The following is a 16,295-nucleotide window of genomic DNA, read 5'->3' as shown; positions in this document are numbered from 1 at the left end:
GAAATCTTACCACCTGGCACAGTCAGCCGCCGCCTTAATGATCGACTTCACTGAGAGCAGTCATTTTGTGCTATGGGGCAATAAAAGTCTAATGATTGCCCCTTTAAGACCGAGGCTGTCCATCATCTCTCTTTACAGCACCTGTTCACCAACACGCCGTCAGAGTTCCTTCGCTGCTCTGTTGACTCTGTGCGGCTCCGCTCAGGTTGACCTCCTCGTGGTAAATCACATCCACGCACCGCTGCACCTTTAATACGCCCTCTGTTCTCCATTTCACAGCGTTAGGAACCAAACAATCTCTGAACCCATCCGCTAAGTCATCGTCTAAAGGCAACAGCCAACAGAGAGCAGGATCGTGACGTGAGCGGGAGTGAGCAACACAAAGCATTGTGGGATTGATGTAAGCTACAGTGGTTGAGTTTATATCTTATCCAGCCTGACAACAAGGAGCATTGCTGCATTATCAGCTGCCACAAACATTCTCACGACCTGCGTGTGAAACAGATCACCAGTGGAGTGATGGTTCTTCAGGTTTCCAGTGAAACCTTAAGACATTATTAACACTGACATAAGTGTAAAATAGATGACGAAAAAACCCAATCAAATCATAGCCTCCACGTTTACAGCTAACATTAATCACTACGACAGAAACTATTCAAAACTGCAGAGAGAGAGATTTTAGTGTCAGAAATCTGATACCAACAGCCACCTTCGCAGCAGTATTATACGGCAACCCAGACTCACTCCAAAGTTGTCAAATACCAGCGCTTGGTCAGTGACTTCCTGTGTCAGACACCGACGAAAAAAGCCATCCTTTCACATTGGCATGTTACGTGGCCAGTTGGTGCCCAGCGGCGTCAGGGGGAAATGTGGCTGAAACCATTTCCCTCAGTGGAAACAAAGCTTTGATTTACTTTAATTTCACAGATAAGAAACAGAAAGGAAATCCCTGCTAGCTGCTAGGCTAATGTATACAATGTAAAATGCCATAGGCTTGTGCTAAAAACGTTAGCATGTTGTATTTGAGGGGAAAATGTGTCCTCTGCCCTGTCAGATCAGCAGATAGATCAGAGTCACCTGGTTAGATGGAGCTGTCCAGGATTTAGACAAGTTTCAGTGAATCAAAGGAAGTTACAGGTCCTTAACCTGGAAATCCAGATGCCCCGCCCCTAGCAAATTCAAAGTTGCTCTGCACGGGGACGAGCAGAGCGCGTTGAATCGCCATTGGACCAATCCTATCAGTCTATCTGACAGAGGCGGGCTCTGGGCGGGCGTAACATGATGAGGACAGCGCTGCACCGCAGGAGTCAAAAAGTAAACAGCCAAGATGGCCGCTGATGAAGGACCGCGTCCATTCAGTTTAGCTTTGGAAGAAACACTAAGCCAACTACACTTATCTTTCTCCTTGAGAGGAACAGAAGACTACCCTGAAGCCTTCGCTTCCAGGAAGGACGTTTTTGCTGTTTTGCCGATGGGATACAGCAAAAGCATAATATATCAGTTAGCCCCACTGGTCGGCAAACACATGGGGCTTAGTGCAATGAATACGTCACCTTGTTTTTTGCTCTGATTGGCCATCGTTAGGGTTGGGACTCGTTAGGATTTTAACGATTCCGATTCCTTAATGATTCCTTCTTAACAGTCTGATTCCTCTTACCGATTCCTACATTATATTCATTATACTTGCTATACTTAAACAAGTCTATAATAAACACAAATGCAATCTATTACCTCAAATTAACCACAGCAATGTAATAAAAAATACTTATGCTTTCATGCTTGGGCACTGTTATTTACGTGACAACACCTGAACACAACACACACACACACACTGGCTGTTTGTTTCTCCCTCTCCCCTCGCTGGAAGCCTCGGACCTCCCGCCGCCCGCTCCCGTCTCAAACACGGAGGTCTCCCTCTCCGCTGAGCACCCGGCGCACGCCCGGCCTGTTAAACAGCCTGTAACCATGACAACTGTGTGACACAAACTCAGTGCTTTAGTCATTAAATAATGTCGGGCTCAGTCGGGTTCAGACAGAAATATGCGGCCCGTGCCGCACTCTAATGGAAATGCACGTGAAGTTGTTTTTTTTTTTACAATCTAGGAACCGTTTGCAGGAACCGTTACTCCAAATGTGATGGAACCGGTTCCAAAAAAGAACCGGATCCGGATCCCAACCCTAGACCTCACTTTACCTTATGTGCTGTGCAAACGTCATATTTCACTTTAATCATGCCAGTATTGCCCTGCACTGGTCGGTGCAGATCGTTGTTTGTTTAATTCTGTTTAAATAAATATAAAATAAAAACTATAGCAGTTAAAACATTTGTTCTTTTGCAGCAGCAAGTTAAGGTTTCTGTCTCCTGTATCATCATGTTATATGCTCATAATGACGTCACTGTGCTACGTTATGTGTGGTATGTGATTCTTGTTGAGGTGTCACAGAGTTACTGTGCTCACCAACAAATGTACACATCAGGGAGAGAAATGAGATCAAGTTGAATTCAGCCTCATATTCAGAGACTGTATCAGCATACAGTGCAGTAAGGACTGATCACAGCTTCACTGGAGGCGTTTGAGGTTTAATTTCCTGTTGGATGAAGCTATTCATGTCTTCTCTACATGTATAGAACAAACATGCCGCTGCAGACGAAGTCAGAGGCTGCAGACTGAGATTGTTTCAACCAGATGTCACATTTATTTCAGCCCCCTCCCCCTCTCCTACGCACTTTGGGTAAATGGGTTATTAACACAAATAATTGCCCCAGTTGTTGCAGTGAAATCATGTTTGGAGGCATCAGTAAAAATAACAAAAAAAACAAAAAACAAAAACAGTTTTTTTTTTAACAATCTAGGAACCGTTTGCAGGAACCATTACTCCAAATGTGATGGAACCGGAACTTTGGACCAGTTCCAAAAAAGAACTGGATCCGGATCCCAGCCACAGCCATCGTACTATCCAATTGCGTGTGGCAGCATTTGAAATGCCTCAGTTAGTGTATCGGTGAGGGCCAGGATGGATTTCCAGGCTAACAGATCCTGGTATCCTGTCAGAAACTGATGCGGCACTGAGGTTGACCAGTTTCCTCTTCCCCATTATTGACTCGCAGCCACCGACTTTCACCCGGGAGGTCGGTGCTCACTTCCTGTGAGACTGTAAAGCTGAACCCTGTTCTTTTTTCCTAAACGTAACCACGTGTGTGTGTTGTTGAAGGAAAAAAACATCAGTTGGTGGTGTTGTACTGACATAGTGTTTTTATTTTGAAAGAGACTGTATGCAAACTGTACATTTCCTGTGAAAACAGAAGTGTATTTTGAAAACAGACAATGCATGTAACAGGCTGAAGTTGACACGGCGTCCCAGAACGTCAACAACCAACACACCCAGGGTACCTTGGACGTCATATGTTGATGACCAAATGTGGACATGTGATGAGGTCACAGTGAGGATGCGAGGATATGCTGCTGCACAGCGTCAGGTCAAAACGTTGCTGGTAACTATGTTATACAATACAAACGACTGGACTCCACTGAACTTTATAACAAGACGGAGCAGCTTTAATCTGTTTGTCTTGAGACAAGAGCAGATTTTCAGAGTTGTTGGGTCAAACAAGAACATGTGGTTTAGTCACACAGACGTTTGTCCTTCAGTCTGGACTCTGAGTGGATCAGGAGCCTCTCTGCTCCGCGCTTCTGTCTCCATGATGCTGTTTTGGTATTTTGATGTAAATACATAAAAAAGAAAGAGAATAAACTTCTCTAAACAATTCCATATAAGGCGTGATGAAGAGCATGGTTATGATGGAGGATAAAAACCCTCAGGACCGTGATGCTGAGGACATTTTATGAGACAATCTAGACAATTTTTATGCACTTTTATCACCAGGAGTGTTTTTATGATCAGCGTCAGTTGGCTACTTTGGTGGATTTCGATTGTTTTCCATCTGAAGCCGCTCTCGTCTCAATGATTCACTCATGTATCTCGGCCTTGGAGCACACAGTATATATCGTTAAGGAGCGCTTTATGGCCTGCGGAAGGACAGAGCCATCCGTCCACTCACCGTTGAAGCTGACGCTGCGGATGTACTTGAGCAGTTTCTTCCCTCCAGCCAGGTCCATCTCGGGGCAGATGCCCGACATCTCCGGACACAGATCCCTCTGCATGTTGTGGAGGGCGTGGGCCATGGCGTACACCGCGTCGATCACAAACTGGACCTTACCCTCCTGCTCGTACTTGGAATCAACGCCGATACGCTCCTGACCTGAGAGAGACAGACAGAGAGCTGACAGTCAGACTTAATATTTACAGGAGTGTGCAGCTTACAGTCACAGATCCACAGACGTCTCCCACTGAAGAACACTGACAGTGAGTCAGCATTGAAAATAATAATAATATTTGCTGTGGGCGTTCCAGGTGAACTCATGGGGACATTATTATTTCTAAAAAATGGCCTCAAACCAATCTTAAAGTGTGTGTGAAAATGTTTTTATTCAAATTAAACAGATTATTTTTTTATATTTAGTGTAAAGTTGAAAGAAATTCACAAGCTTGACAAAAAAAAACATAAAAGTAATTTGAGGTAAAACAAACACATGAAGGAGTCACTCTGAGCTCAACCAAACAATGGATTGTTGACAGTAGTTGTTTGTTTCAACTAGTCTCATCATGGATCTCTGGTCTAAACTGGACGTTACATTATGCTGCTGGCCATTTGACCAGCTGAGTGTCAGGTGACATCATCAGCCGGCTTGACTTGAGCTCAGACCGGCCAGTTCACGCCGCTGACACTTTTCTCTGCAACGTTCTAAAACCGTTTCGTCTAGTCGAGAGTCTTTGGTCCGAACTGGACTTTAGTCTGTTTTACTGAACACTGTTCACACTACAGGACACAATGAGTCCTCACACAGAGTGGAGAAAACCACTGCTGTACACTGGTTTAACTGGGTGCACAATCAAAACAGGTGAGTGAACTTTATTTAATCATGTTTCTGGAGCGAACACTTGGAACCTGCTGAGAATGACTGTAGCTTTGTCTCAGATCAACAAACAGCTGAGGATGACAGAAACTAGACGTATCTGTTCACAAACCAAAGTTATCACAGTTCATCCTGACGGGATCATAAATGTCTGGACAGGAGTAAATGTATATTTATTAAACAGTTGATGAGATATTTCAGTCTGGAACAAACGGACTGACTGACAGACTGACGTCATACAGAGTTTTGGCTTTGAAAACAAACAAACACTCAAAGAGTTACACTAAATATAAAACACAGGCATTCAAAATTATTGTTATCATTATTTTTAAATATAGTTTTTTGCATTCTGGTGTGTTTCTCACTTCAGTTCAGATCTTTATCGTCCCTCGAGGAGAAATCTGATTTACAGTGAAAAACAAAAAGACAACATGCCAGAAGACACGGGACATTAATCAGCACAGTTACAGCAAACAACCAAATAAAAAAGATGCATCTGTTGGTTAAAGTATCAAAGCAGTGGGACGGTCTGTGATAAAGTGCTGCTGAGCACTGCAGTCAAGGTTTAGTGCAAATTAAGTGCATTTACTGCACAACAAATTTAAACCTATTGGTTTTTACCCTGAGGGACCTGAATCTCCGCCAAGAAGGGAGAAGAACAAACTCCCTCTCTGAGAGTGGGAGGTCCGAGCAGGCCGAGATCGACCGTCTCTGCAGGCTGAGTTTGCAGATGTGTTGAGGTCAGGGTTCATGTTGTCCATCACTGTCCTCAGGTAGCTGCAGCACTCGGCTGTCTCAACAATTGAGCCCTTCGTTACAGAGGGGAAGGTTGAGTCGAAGTCGATGACAATCTCCTGACCTTTTCTTCATGTCACTATTTTTACACAGTAAGTTTTTCTTTTATTATGCTGACAGTTTCTTCTTTTTTGGTTTGTTTAAAAATTGTTTTCCAGGCCTGAGAATGTTGTGGAATTGATAAAATCCTTCAAAGCTTTGTAAAAGTCATGAAATTTTGTTGATGGCAATGACATGAACTGTTACAATAATCCTCTGTGGATAACCTTTCCTGTAATGTAACATGAAATTTCTTTTCTGTAGCCTTTGACATAATGTTGCTCTAATTAGCGTCAGAGCGTGACAACGTTTTGTTAACCATCACGTGTTTCTTTATTTTCTCCTCATGTTCTGTCCATTCATGTATGACTGAGCTGGAATTCTGTTTGAATCTGACATGTTTGAATAAACGCCTTTGCACACTACGTCAGCTCTTTTTGTCCGAAATTGTCGCATTTCTAAAAAATAAATTCAACCTCACGTTGTGTCAATCATCTCTGCACACTGACTCTGATATTTTCATCCATCATTAAAGTGTTTCAGATTCGATCCGTCGGAGCCTTTAGAGACGACTGATGGAGCAGGGCAGAGGAACGAGGTGTGCAGCATCCTTTCATAACTCAGACAGCTCACATTCAACAGGTCAGGTAGTAAGATTCAGGGCATGATGAAGAAGAGGAGGAGGATGTGGGGACAGAGAGGAAGTAATGTCAGTCAGGTGGGTAACTCCAGTGGAGAGAGGTGAAGGAGGAAATGTGTTTGTTCATTTTGTCACGTGTTGCAAATTTTGACACCAAATAGAACAATAAAACAGATCGAGTCAGTGTGAAAGGTTTCTGTGCATAACAATGTTTTTGAAAAATCACAACTGAAAGAAACAAAAACCAGACTCAGTGTGCAGAGGCATTAAGTGCTGCACACATCGTCTGACAGGTCTGATTGTAGAGACAACCGTTGGCTGAATCACAACATTAACGTTAATTAGCTACAGCCGATAACATCAGTCAGCTGATGACTGCTGTACTTTGTCATGCACACTGACTCCACTTATATCTCACACAAACCAGATTCACTGTTCGTCACAGAGAAGCTTTCAGTGTTTCTGCACGCTCTCATCCAAATGTACTTTGTTACTTTCAGCCTCTGCTCAGAAGAGATGGAAATGACAGAAGTGTAAGAGTGACTTCTCTGTCCCCAGATTAATGACGCTGCTTCCTTCTTCTGTGATTGTGTGAGCACAAAGTGTAAAAGTGAGACATTTTGAAATCCTGTATGTGAAACAGAGCATGCAGAGAAGTGCTGAGCGGCCCGGTGATACAACGACTGGCGCCGGTTCCCATTAAAGCTCTCATATCTGAGCGCTGTTCTCCCGGTTGGTGGTGAAGCCTGAGGGAGTGAAACCTGAGCCTGTCTCAGCAGAAAAGATGAGCGTGTCCAAAGTTACATGCTCCCAAAACAGCAGCAGTTTGCATCCATGTAGAGTCTGTTAACAGGATTATGATGTCTGCTGTGTCAGTCGGCCAATGAAAAAGGAGGATACTGGCCTTTCATTAAGTGCTGGCTGGACATGTGGTCCATGCTGATGCAGTGGAGACTCTCAGACATTCACTGTTATATATGGTTTTAAATGTTAAACTGACCAGTAAATGACCTGTTTCACCAGCCACTGAACATGGAGGTCACACCTGAGAAAAAGTTCAGTTTCTCCACAACATTCCTACAACATGAAGTAAAGTAACAGCTTGTTGAGGGTCTCATATCCACCTTATTTTTCACGGAAACACGGAGGCAAAACAGAACGCAGCCAACTTCTGTTTTTTTGTGCGACACTTCCGGTCCAGCACTCTTTCCACTGTGTAAATGGGAATCGCCTTGTTGTTTACCTGCTGAGTTTAGCTATATATATGTATATATCACATTTTTCACATCACTATATCACTGTGTAGACTAATCTGATGTTTGTAAAGTCTATAAACACAATGACTGATCAAACATTACTATTTCTGTGTGCACGTTTTGTAATAAACATGGTTATCGTAGATTAGCTGGGCTAACCGTTAGCTGTTAGCCGTTAGTGGTGTCTGTAATAACTCAATAAACGGTCCGTAAAAAAATATTTTTTCCAGCGGATGTCTTAGTTACAACGTGATTGAGCTAACTGGAGAGTTTCATGTCGTATCCGACAACAGGAGGCTTTTAACAGATGACGTCCTGATGTTAGCTTTGCTGCTAGTGTTAACGTTAGCTGTCCCTGTCAGCTGCAGCCACTGATGCTTTCTAGACATCGTGATTTCCCAAAACTGAATAAATACCACACATAGCAACACAAAACTGCTTTGCTAGCTCAATCATGTTGTAACGGCTGGATGGTTGATGCGTACATGCTGATTCAGGCGCTATCAGAGCCGATCCGCGCATCACTATGGCTTAATGATCAACTCAGTCAATTAAAACAACCCGTCCTGTGTTAGGAGTGTATGTCGCTGACAGAAAGAAAGAAAGAAAGAAAGAAAAGAAAAAAAAAAAGATAGAAAAGCAGCGTACACCTCACATATTTATTTCTCACAGTTGCGCACACGTGTGGCTGGCATGCAGAAGCACCGTCTGTGTGTCTGTGTGTCGAGGGTGTGAGCCGCAGCTTCAGCTGCTCAGGTAGAGAGGCTGTGTAGCCCGGTGTGTTTTTTGGTTCTGCAGGTTCTCTGCTGGTACACATCAAGCAGTTTGTCTCACTTGGGATAGATTGTGCTTTTTTGGTTCATAGTTTTTGACTGACGTGCAATTTATTTGCGTTTAGAAGGAATACATTTCCGTCATAACGAAAACGTGGGCACAGTTATCTATATAAAATACACAGACTAACTAACTAAGTAACTGATTGACTAACATAAACAATTGAAAACTGAAAAAAATTAGCCTGCACCGTTAGCTCCGGTAAGGGAAAGCATGAGGGAAAACGGCTGACCGGAAGTCACGCACAAAACAAACGGAAGTTGATCACTATTTACTTCCGTGTTTGAAAATAAGGTGGATAGGCTACAGAAGCTTCCTGCAAAGGAAGAGAAAGTTGTGCTTTTCTTGCAGCAGCTGGTCGAGTGAGGATAAATAATTTAGGCCCTCTGGTGGTAAACACACTTAATGATTCAAACACACGCATAAACGGTAACAATCACATTTTTTGTGTAAATAAATTTAGTACTGGTGAAAGACAGAGGGGCCGATGAACAAACATTTATCTGTCTAAATAAACTACAGACAGATCAGACTACAAACTACACTGCCCACATCGGAACAAAAAGGGAACAGACAGGAACCACAGGAAATGTCTAAAAAAAGTCTTATCTTTTTTGACAAAATGTTCGAGTCAGGAGTCCTGCCCAGACGACACTTAATTGCTAACATTGCTAACGGTCAGCTAACACTGCTAAAAGCCTTCTAACATTGCTAACGGTCAGTGAACACCACAACCAGCTAAAGGTGTGTTCACACCGGACCTGTTTTTTTTTTTCCACCAGAGACGAGTTAACATATAAAATAAATGCAAACGGGCAACTGAGCATATATTCGCCTGGGAGAAAAATCGCTCGGGCTCCGAGTGACAGCAACAGAGCAAGAGAGCGAAATTTCGTTTGTCGCTTGAGATGAGAAATCTCATGTGGAGCGGTATTTCGCTGGGTCCTGTCGCTTGCAGCTCAACGCTGATTGGCTGCCGTAATCCCAGAATCCCGGGGAGGTGCTTGACTGTCATGACATGTCAGCTTCATTAAAAGTATAGCTGCAAATTAACAGCAACAATAATGTAAAAACACACAGAGACAATGCATCTGTGATCAGTTCCCTAATTTAATTTTAATCATTTTTTCAATCTTCTCCAATTTCTCGTTTTATTTTATGGAAGTGATCAATGTAAGTGCACTTGTCCTAGAGCCGCCACGACGGTTTTTATAATGCAAATAACTCTGTTTAGATAAAACCTACAAGCTTCTCTTCCTGTGACTTTTACTAAAATGTGTACTACTTCCAATGTTCATTCATTCATTCAATCGCGTGTTCAATGTGTGTGTGTGTGTGTGTGTGTGTGTGTCAGAGAGGAGTTCTCCTCCGGCATGGCATTCTGCTCCAGCCCGTGTTGCTTGCTTCACATGAGGATGAAAAATGCGTTCTCTACGTGTTCTTTCATCATTTCGATGTCTCCTTCTTGCAACAATAACCGCAGCCATGTGTGCGCAATTACGCATACAAACCGTTTGCACCTCCCTTTGGCACGTGTTAAATATAGACGCAGTTTCTATGAGCAAAATTGCTTTCAGGTTTGATAAATCACTTTGCGTGTGCTAAATTAATATATTTACATTTTCTCCTCCCAGCACACGCACAATTGCGTGTAAACGTCCCATATTGCATATTCATTGCAGCAAACATACTAACTGGATGCAGACACGCTATTTTGCACCTTTGAAAGACACAACCCTTAGTACGCACTGTTAGTACATCAGTTTGTACGTTTTTTTGCGCGTGCAATGAGTTTGCACACGTTTTTATACAGATCTGGCCCATAGTGTACAGGAACATCTGCACTGAGTATCTGTCCGTCTGTCCGTCTGTCTAAATAAAAACATGCAAATTTTGGAACTAATTACATCCATCCTTTTTTTTAACCTATCAGAGATCAATAAAGTAGACAGACAGCTCAGATACGTTTTTAGGAGAGACTTTAACAACAACAGTGACTCAGACAGATGAATATATGACATACTTACCAACTCTCCCAATTCACGCGGGAGACTCCCGATTTTTAACCCTATCTCCCGCGATGCTCCCGTCAGTAATTTCTCCTGCTAATCTCCCGATTTTACGGTGAAGGAAACAAGTAATATTGTGGGGGATATTTGTCACAGTATCTGGCAACCCTGGCCTGCCTGCGTGTATGAGGCAAGCCGGTGACGTGACTCAGTCACTCGCTGGAGGCAGTGATACGCCAAGTAGCGTTGATACTGCCAGAAAGAGGGAACAAGGATTAAGGCTTGGACATTCATGTACCACTGAGCGCCACAGGAAATCATTCCTGCCTGTGGCCATCAAACTGTACAACTCCTCCCTCTGAGTGGCCCTGAGACTTTTTCACACACTGCAATAATTTAATTTAACCTGTGCAATAACCCCATTCACCCTGACTGTATATATTCTGTTTGTGTAAATAATCTTGTTCAGTTTACAATATATATATGTATATATATATATTTATTTACGTTTATGTTTGTTAATAATTCCTGTTTATTTAACTATATATTTGTTAATACTATTGTTTAAATTTCTTATATTTTCACGTATCTTTCCTCTCTTGCAAGGAGCACCTGTAACAAATAATTTCCCCTCGGGGACCAATAAAGTATTTCTGATTCTGATTCTGGTTCTGATTCACACACTCAGATGCACACAATTCAGTGTCCAGTTAAGGCCTCTACACATGATCTGCTGTAAAACCGCTTTGCGCTGGCTGTCCCATTGTTTGTGTATGGAGAGGGCGGCAACGCCTGACAAAGCGGCACCGCTACCCTTGGAGTTGCGCACCGCTGGGATTTTCCGCCCGAGCGCTGCACTCAGAGTTGAAATTATTTAAACTTTGACCGCGCCGCTGCGCCGCACCTGGGGTGAGCAAAGCGCATTGTTCTTATCCTGTGAAGGCCGCTTTAGTGTTGTTTTGTAAGGCAACTCTTTTGCACATTGTGTACAATATTGTATTTCTATTGTATTTCATTCTTTTTCAGTGAGATGGCGGCACAGGCAGTGGCACACACTTTTTAATCTGATGTGCAATAAATACTGCATACTAAATGCATTGCAGTGTAACCGCCTTATTATTTAGCCTTCTGGTAGGCTACTCATTTCAACAATTAAAACTGCTCATTTTTTCATTGTCCTCAATGGTAAACAGAATCATTTATTGAATATCAAAGAAACAACATTTTCAGAACAAGTTTCCTTCATCAGGTTTAAATACAAGGCAAGAAATGGCAACAATTATACGCACACCTGGCGAAGGAACCTTGTTCCTTGGGCCGATACACCAATGAAAAAAATCTCCCTATTTTTCACAACCCAGTGTTGGCAAGTATGATATGATGAACTTTTCATTGTAAGTTTTTGGTCTAGCTACATTCCTGTTCCCTACAGAACCAGCTCCTGTTGTTAACCAGCACCTTAAATACCATTTGGAACATCTTTTATTACATTGATCGTTTTGTCATTGATCAGTTTCATTGATCAGTTTCAGAGGTGTTTAAACCATAACTTTAACAGATACCAGTTCTTACACTTTTTACCTTCCATAATGTCATAACATTGTATTTATGCTGTTTGTTTTCATTCAAAGACACAGAAACATTGAACTCCAATTTGATGTCATTTTATTATGACTAATGATGGTATAGTCTAATATGATTGACATTGGCGGGAAAAACCTGAGTACCAGGAGAAAACCCGTGAGTAGATAATAATAATCTACAGAAGCTGTCAGTGCTATATCGTAGGCAAATGGATTTGCCTGTGTCCCTTTGCCTACGATATAGCACGTATGAGTACCATGATCTGGATGACTAAGACACAGACATCTCTGGGAGGCAATTGTTGCCCAGCCTGAGCTGAGCAATAATTGCCTCCTCTTCTACCTCCTTCTTCTCGTCTGCTCTAGTTTGTTCTTCCTTCTAGAGCTTTTTTTTTTTTTAAATGTCATTGACATTAACGGGCGAACCTGAGCACCAGGAGAAAACCCTCTGTGGAAGCAGTCAGTGCTATATCGTAGGCAAATGGATTTGCCTGTGTCCCTTTGCCTACGATATAGCACTTATGAGTACCATGACCTGGATGACTGGGACACAGACATGTCTGGGAGGCAATTGTTGCCCAGCCTGAGCTGAGCAACAACTGCCTCCTCCTCTACCCCCTTTTTTTAAATGTGACCGACACTGACAGGTGAAGCTGAGCACCAGGAGAAGACCGCACATAAATTGAGAAAGCTATGGGAGCTAATGATGCCCAGCCTGAGCTTAATAATCATCATCCTCCATTTCTTCCTCCTCCTCCTCGTCTCCTCTTGTTTGTGCTGCCTTCTGCTGCATTTTGATCTTTATCTTCAGCAGCTGGGTCTGTCTGCTATCGGAAGACCTCCTTGGAAACAACAAGAAGCGTCTCCTCTTCTTGTTTATGTACAAACAGAGGTCCTCCAGTTCTGTCTTGTCGGTGACCAGCTGCGTTACCTCTCTTTCCAGGCTCTGCTGTTTCTCAGTCAGGTCTTCTGCAACCTTCTCCAGAGCGGTGTATTTAGCTTGCCAGGATGTCTGGCTCTGGAGGAGCTCAGCATCTCTTGAGGTCACCTCTTGTGTTGTCTTGGCAAGTTTTTTGACGAGACAGTTGTTGTCCTCGGTGAGACGGAGGATCTCAGCGTCTCTCTGGCTGAGTTTGGCCTCCACTTTGACTATATGTTTGGTCTGCTGTGCCTTCATGCTCTGTTGACTTTTTTTCAGCTTGCAGAAGTTGTCTGTCAGAGTCTGGAATTTAGCCTCCCAGGCTGTCTGCCTCTGGAGGAGCTCAGCATCTTTAACGTTCAGCTCTTCTGCTATTTCGAGCTTGTGAATGAGGCTGTTGGTGTTGTCTGTGAGATGGATGATCTCAAGGTCTCTCTGGTGGAGTTGCTCCTCCATCAGAGAGACCTTGATGGTCAATTCCTTCTCCCGCATCTCCCATTTCTGGTTATTTGCCTCAATGTCTGTTGCAGACTTCTGACTCAGAGCCTCGTATTTCGCCTGCCAGACGTCCTCGCTCTGCTGGAGAGCAGCATCTTTGCTGCTTATCACTGTGTGAGCCTCTGCCAGCGTCAGAAGGAGACTCTGTTTCTCGTTGTGGAGTTTCAGGAGGTCAGCGCTCATCTGATTCATCTGTTGTCTCATCTGGGCTTCCCTCTCCTGGTACTCCCTCAGTACCTGGCTCTCAACCTCCTGCCTCAAAACCTGCTTGCTCTGGTTTGAGGCAGGTTGTTTCAGGGCCTCAAACCCTGTGACCATCTTCTTGACACTGTTGAACATCGTTTGGTGTTCCTTGTCCATCTGGTTTCCGCAAGAGGTTTCAGCTGGTCTTTGTCTGTTGTGGGGTTTTCTTTCCATCTTTCTTTGCAGTGATGGCCAACAGACTCTGTTAATCCTAAGAATACTCACTGTGTGTGTTCTATCGTCTGTGTAAAAGACTCAGTACGCTACACCAGTGTGTGACTGAATTTATGCGATCTTGGGGACTATTTACCAATTTCAATTTTGATGTGTTCCGTGTGACGAATTGTCATAAAGGATTAGAACACTGATGGCATTCTAACTCCGCCTCTAACTCCGCCTCTAACTCCCCCCATCCACTCCACATAGAATTTAAAAGTGGGCGGGGCTATTCCAGAGAGGGTTCCCACAGGTCCTGACAGTTCTTACATGTTATTTAATTTGTGACACATTGATAATCGTTGTCTGTGAGCTCCTGTAAAGCTGCTGCTAGTCCTCATTATACAAATTCCCAGATGTTGTTTTTGAGGCAAAACGGCAACAAAATTGTCTGAAGCTGAATATTTTGCTAAATAAAAACATTACATCCATCTTCTTCTTATCAGGGACCGAGCCCGGAGGCAGAGGACTGTTTTTGGTGTGTTTATTATTCTTTCTCCCGCCGCCTCTTTGAACTGGAATTTGACCCCCTAAACATGCTCAAAAACTCACCAAAATTGGCACGCACATCAGAACCGGTGAAAAAGTGCCAAAATGGGCTCTCTAGCGCCACCTAGGCACACAAAAATGGCTGCTACGGCCTGTAGGAACGTCGTAGAAACATGAAACCAAAACTGCCGTGTTCGTCTCCTGAAGACCTAAAAGTCACGCGCTGACACCCCTGACCTAAATCCAACAGGAAGTGAGCTATTTGCCCTTTCAAAGTAAGATTTTGCCTTAAAACTGCCTTTCCTAAAAAATCTTCTTGTCATACACCGTTTATCCAATCGGCTTCAAACTTGCACAGATGACAGATCAACTCGTCCTAATCAAAAGTTATTCGTAACTTTTTCATTACTCGCTTAGTTTGGATTTTATGGCCTCCATAAGGTGAGATGTCAGAAAAATGTCCTGGCGATCCTTGAAAGCTGTCCCATAGGAAATGAATGGCAGCAGGGGGGAGAAAGACACCAATCTTAGGGCTTTTTCTAGCATTTACAGCGTCTCCATACTTTGTGCTACAGACTCCATTCCAACTCTCAAATGTTGCCACAGGTCTCATCTATTCACTCATGTTTTCATCTTTTTCATATCTTTTACCGTTTTTCATCTGTGCCTCTCAAAGTACCATGAGCAAAAGTGGAGAAATTCTCACTTTACAATGGGTGTGTATTGCACGGAATGCTGTGAGCTAGAGTGGAGAGGGCTCTAAAAATCGTCTAAAACTTTTGTCTTTAACTCGCTGCCATGGCCACAATTTTCACTGTACAGACACAATTTATACCACAAAACGTAGGAAAATTTGTCCAGCTCACAGATATGTTGACACTGAATCTCTCACACGTACACATTTTTGCTGAGTGGCTCCAAAGCGAAGGGAGCGCCGATTTTTTTCTCATTCACTCCCATGTAAACTCAAAGGAGAAATTTCTGGAAACAGCTGAGGTGCAACACATTTTAAACTCGCTCCCCTGACCACATTTTTGACTCGAGAAATATAAAACACGACACGTGCGTTCACGAGAAGTGGCTGTCTCTCACCATCACTTTATTTTCATGATGGGACCAACGGTTTGGGTATTCGAAGAACTTGTTCGAGGAGTTCAAACCCATTATAAACAGCCTTTGCTGATCTGCTCTCTCATGAGCTCTGTGTGTGCCCCTCAAGTGCAGGCAAGTCATTAATCGCCATGACAACGGCTGCACACACACACACACACACACACACACACACACACAGGGCTCTATCTGTCTGTGTGTCTCACAATCTTTAAAGGACAGATTACAGCAGCAGAAACTTCATTTGAAACAGCAAATACACATTATTAATCCCTAAAGTGACAAAATCCAACAGGAAGTGAGCTGTCTGACCTTTCAAAGTAAGATTTCGCCTCAAACATGCTCTTAAAAACACATCTCCTCCTACACCATGTATTGTATTGGCTTTAAAGACGCACATATGACAGCTCAACTGCTGCTAAACAGATCTTCTGTATAACTTTATCTCTCTCATGATCACATTATTTTGATGATTGGACCAGCGGTTTGGGAATGGGAAGAACTTCTTCGAGGAGTTAAATCTCCACTAAAACAGGTCTCTCTGTGTTCTGTCTGTCAATTTTTTCAATTTCAATTTCAATAACCTTTATTGGCATGACTGTAGATTAACAATATTGCCAAAGACATTAAAAATTTACAAATAAAGTACAATAATAAAAGTAAGTCAGAAAATTATAAAAAAAAAAGA

At 43.0% G+C, this 16,295-nt stretch overlaps 1 protein-coding gene across 2 annotated transcripts in view; it reads right to left on the bottom strand.

Annotated features, from left to right (window-relative positions):
* The window catches only part of grm7 (glutamate metabotropic receptor 7), a 427,000-nt gene that overhangs the window by 107,722 nt on the left and 302,983 nt on the right, over positions 1-16,295 (bottom strand). For both annotated transcript variants that reach the window (XM_033626794.2, XM_033626793.2), the window contains exon 6: positions 4,061-4,261. In XM_033626794.2, coding sequence (XP_033482685.1) covers positions 4,061-4,261 — 201 coding nt within the window. The remainder of the gene's footprint in view (positions 1-4,060; positions 4,262-16,295) is intronic.

Source organism: Epinephelus lanceolatus, chromosome 1 (genome assembly GCF_041903045.1).
Source record: "Epinephelus lanceolatus isolate andai-2023 chromosome 1, ASM4190304v1, whole genome shotgun sequence".
Classification (NCBI taxonomy): Eukaryota; Metazoa; Chordata; class Actinopteri; order Perciformes; family Serranidae; genus Epinephelus; species Epinephelus lanceolatus.
The sequence above is the reverse complement of the archived record's forward strand: the minus strand, read 5'-3'. Positions and strand labels throughout refer to the sequence as shown.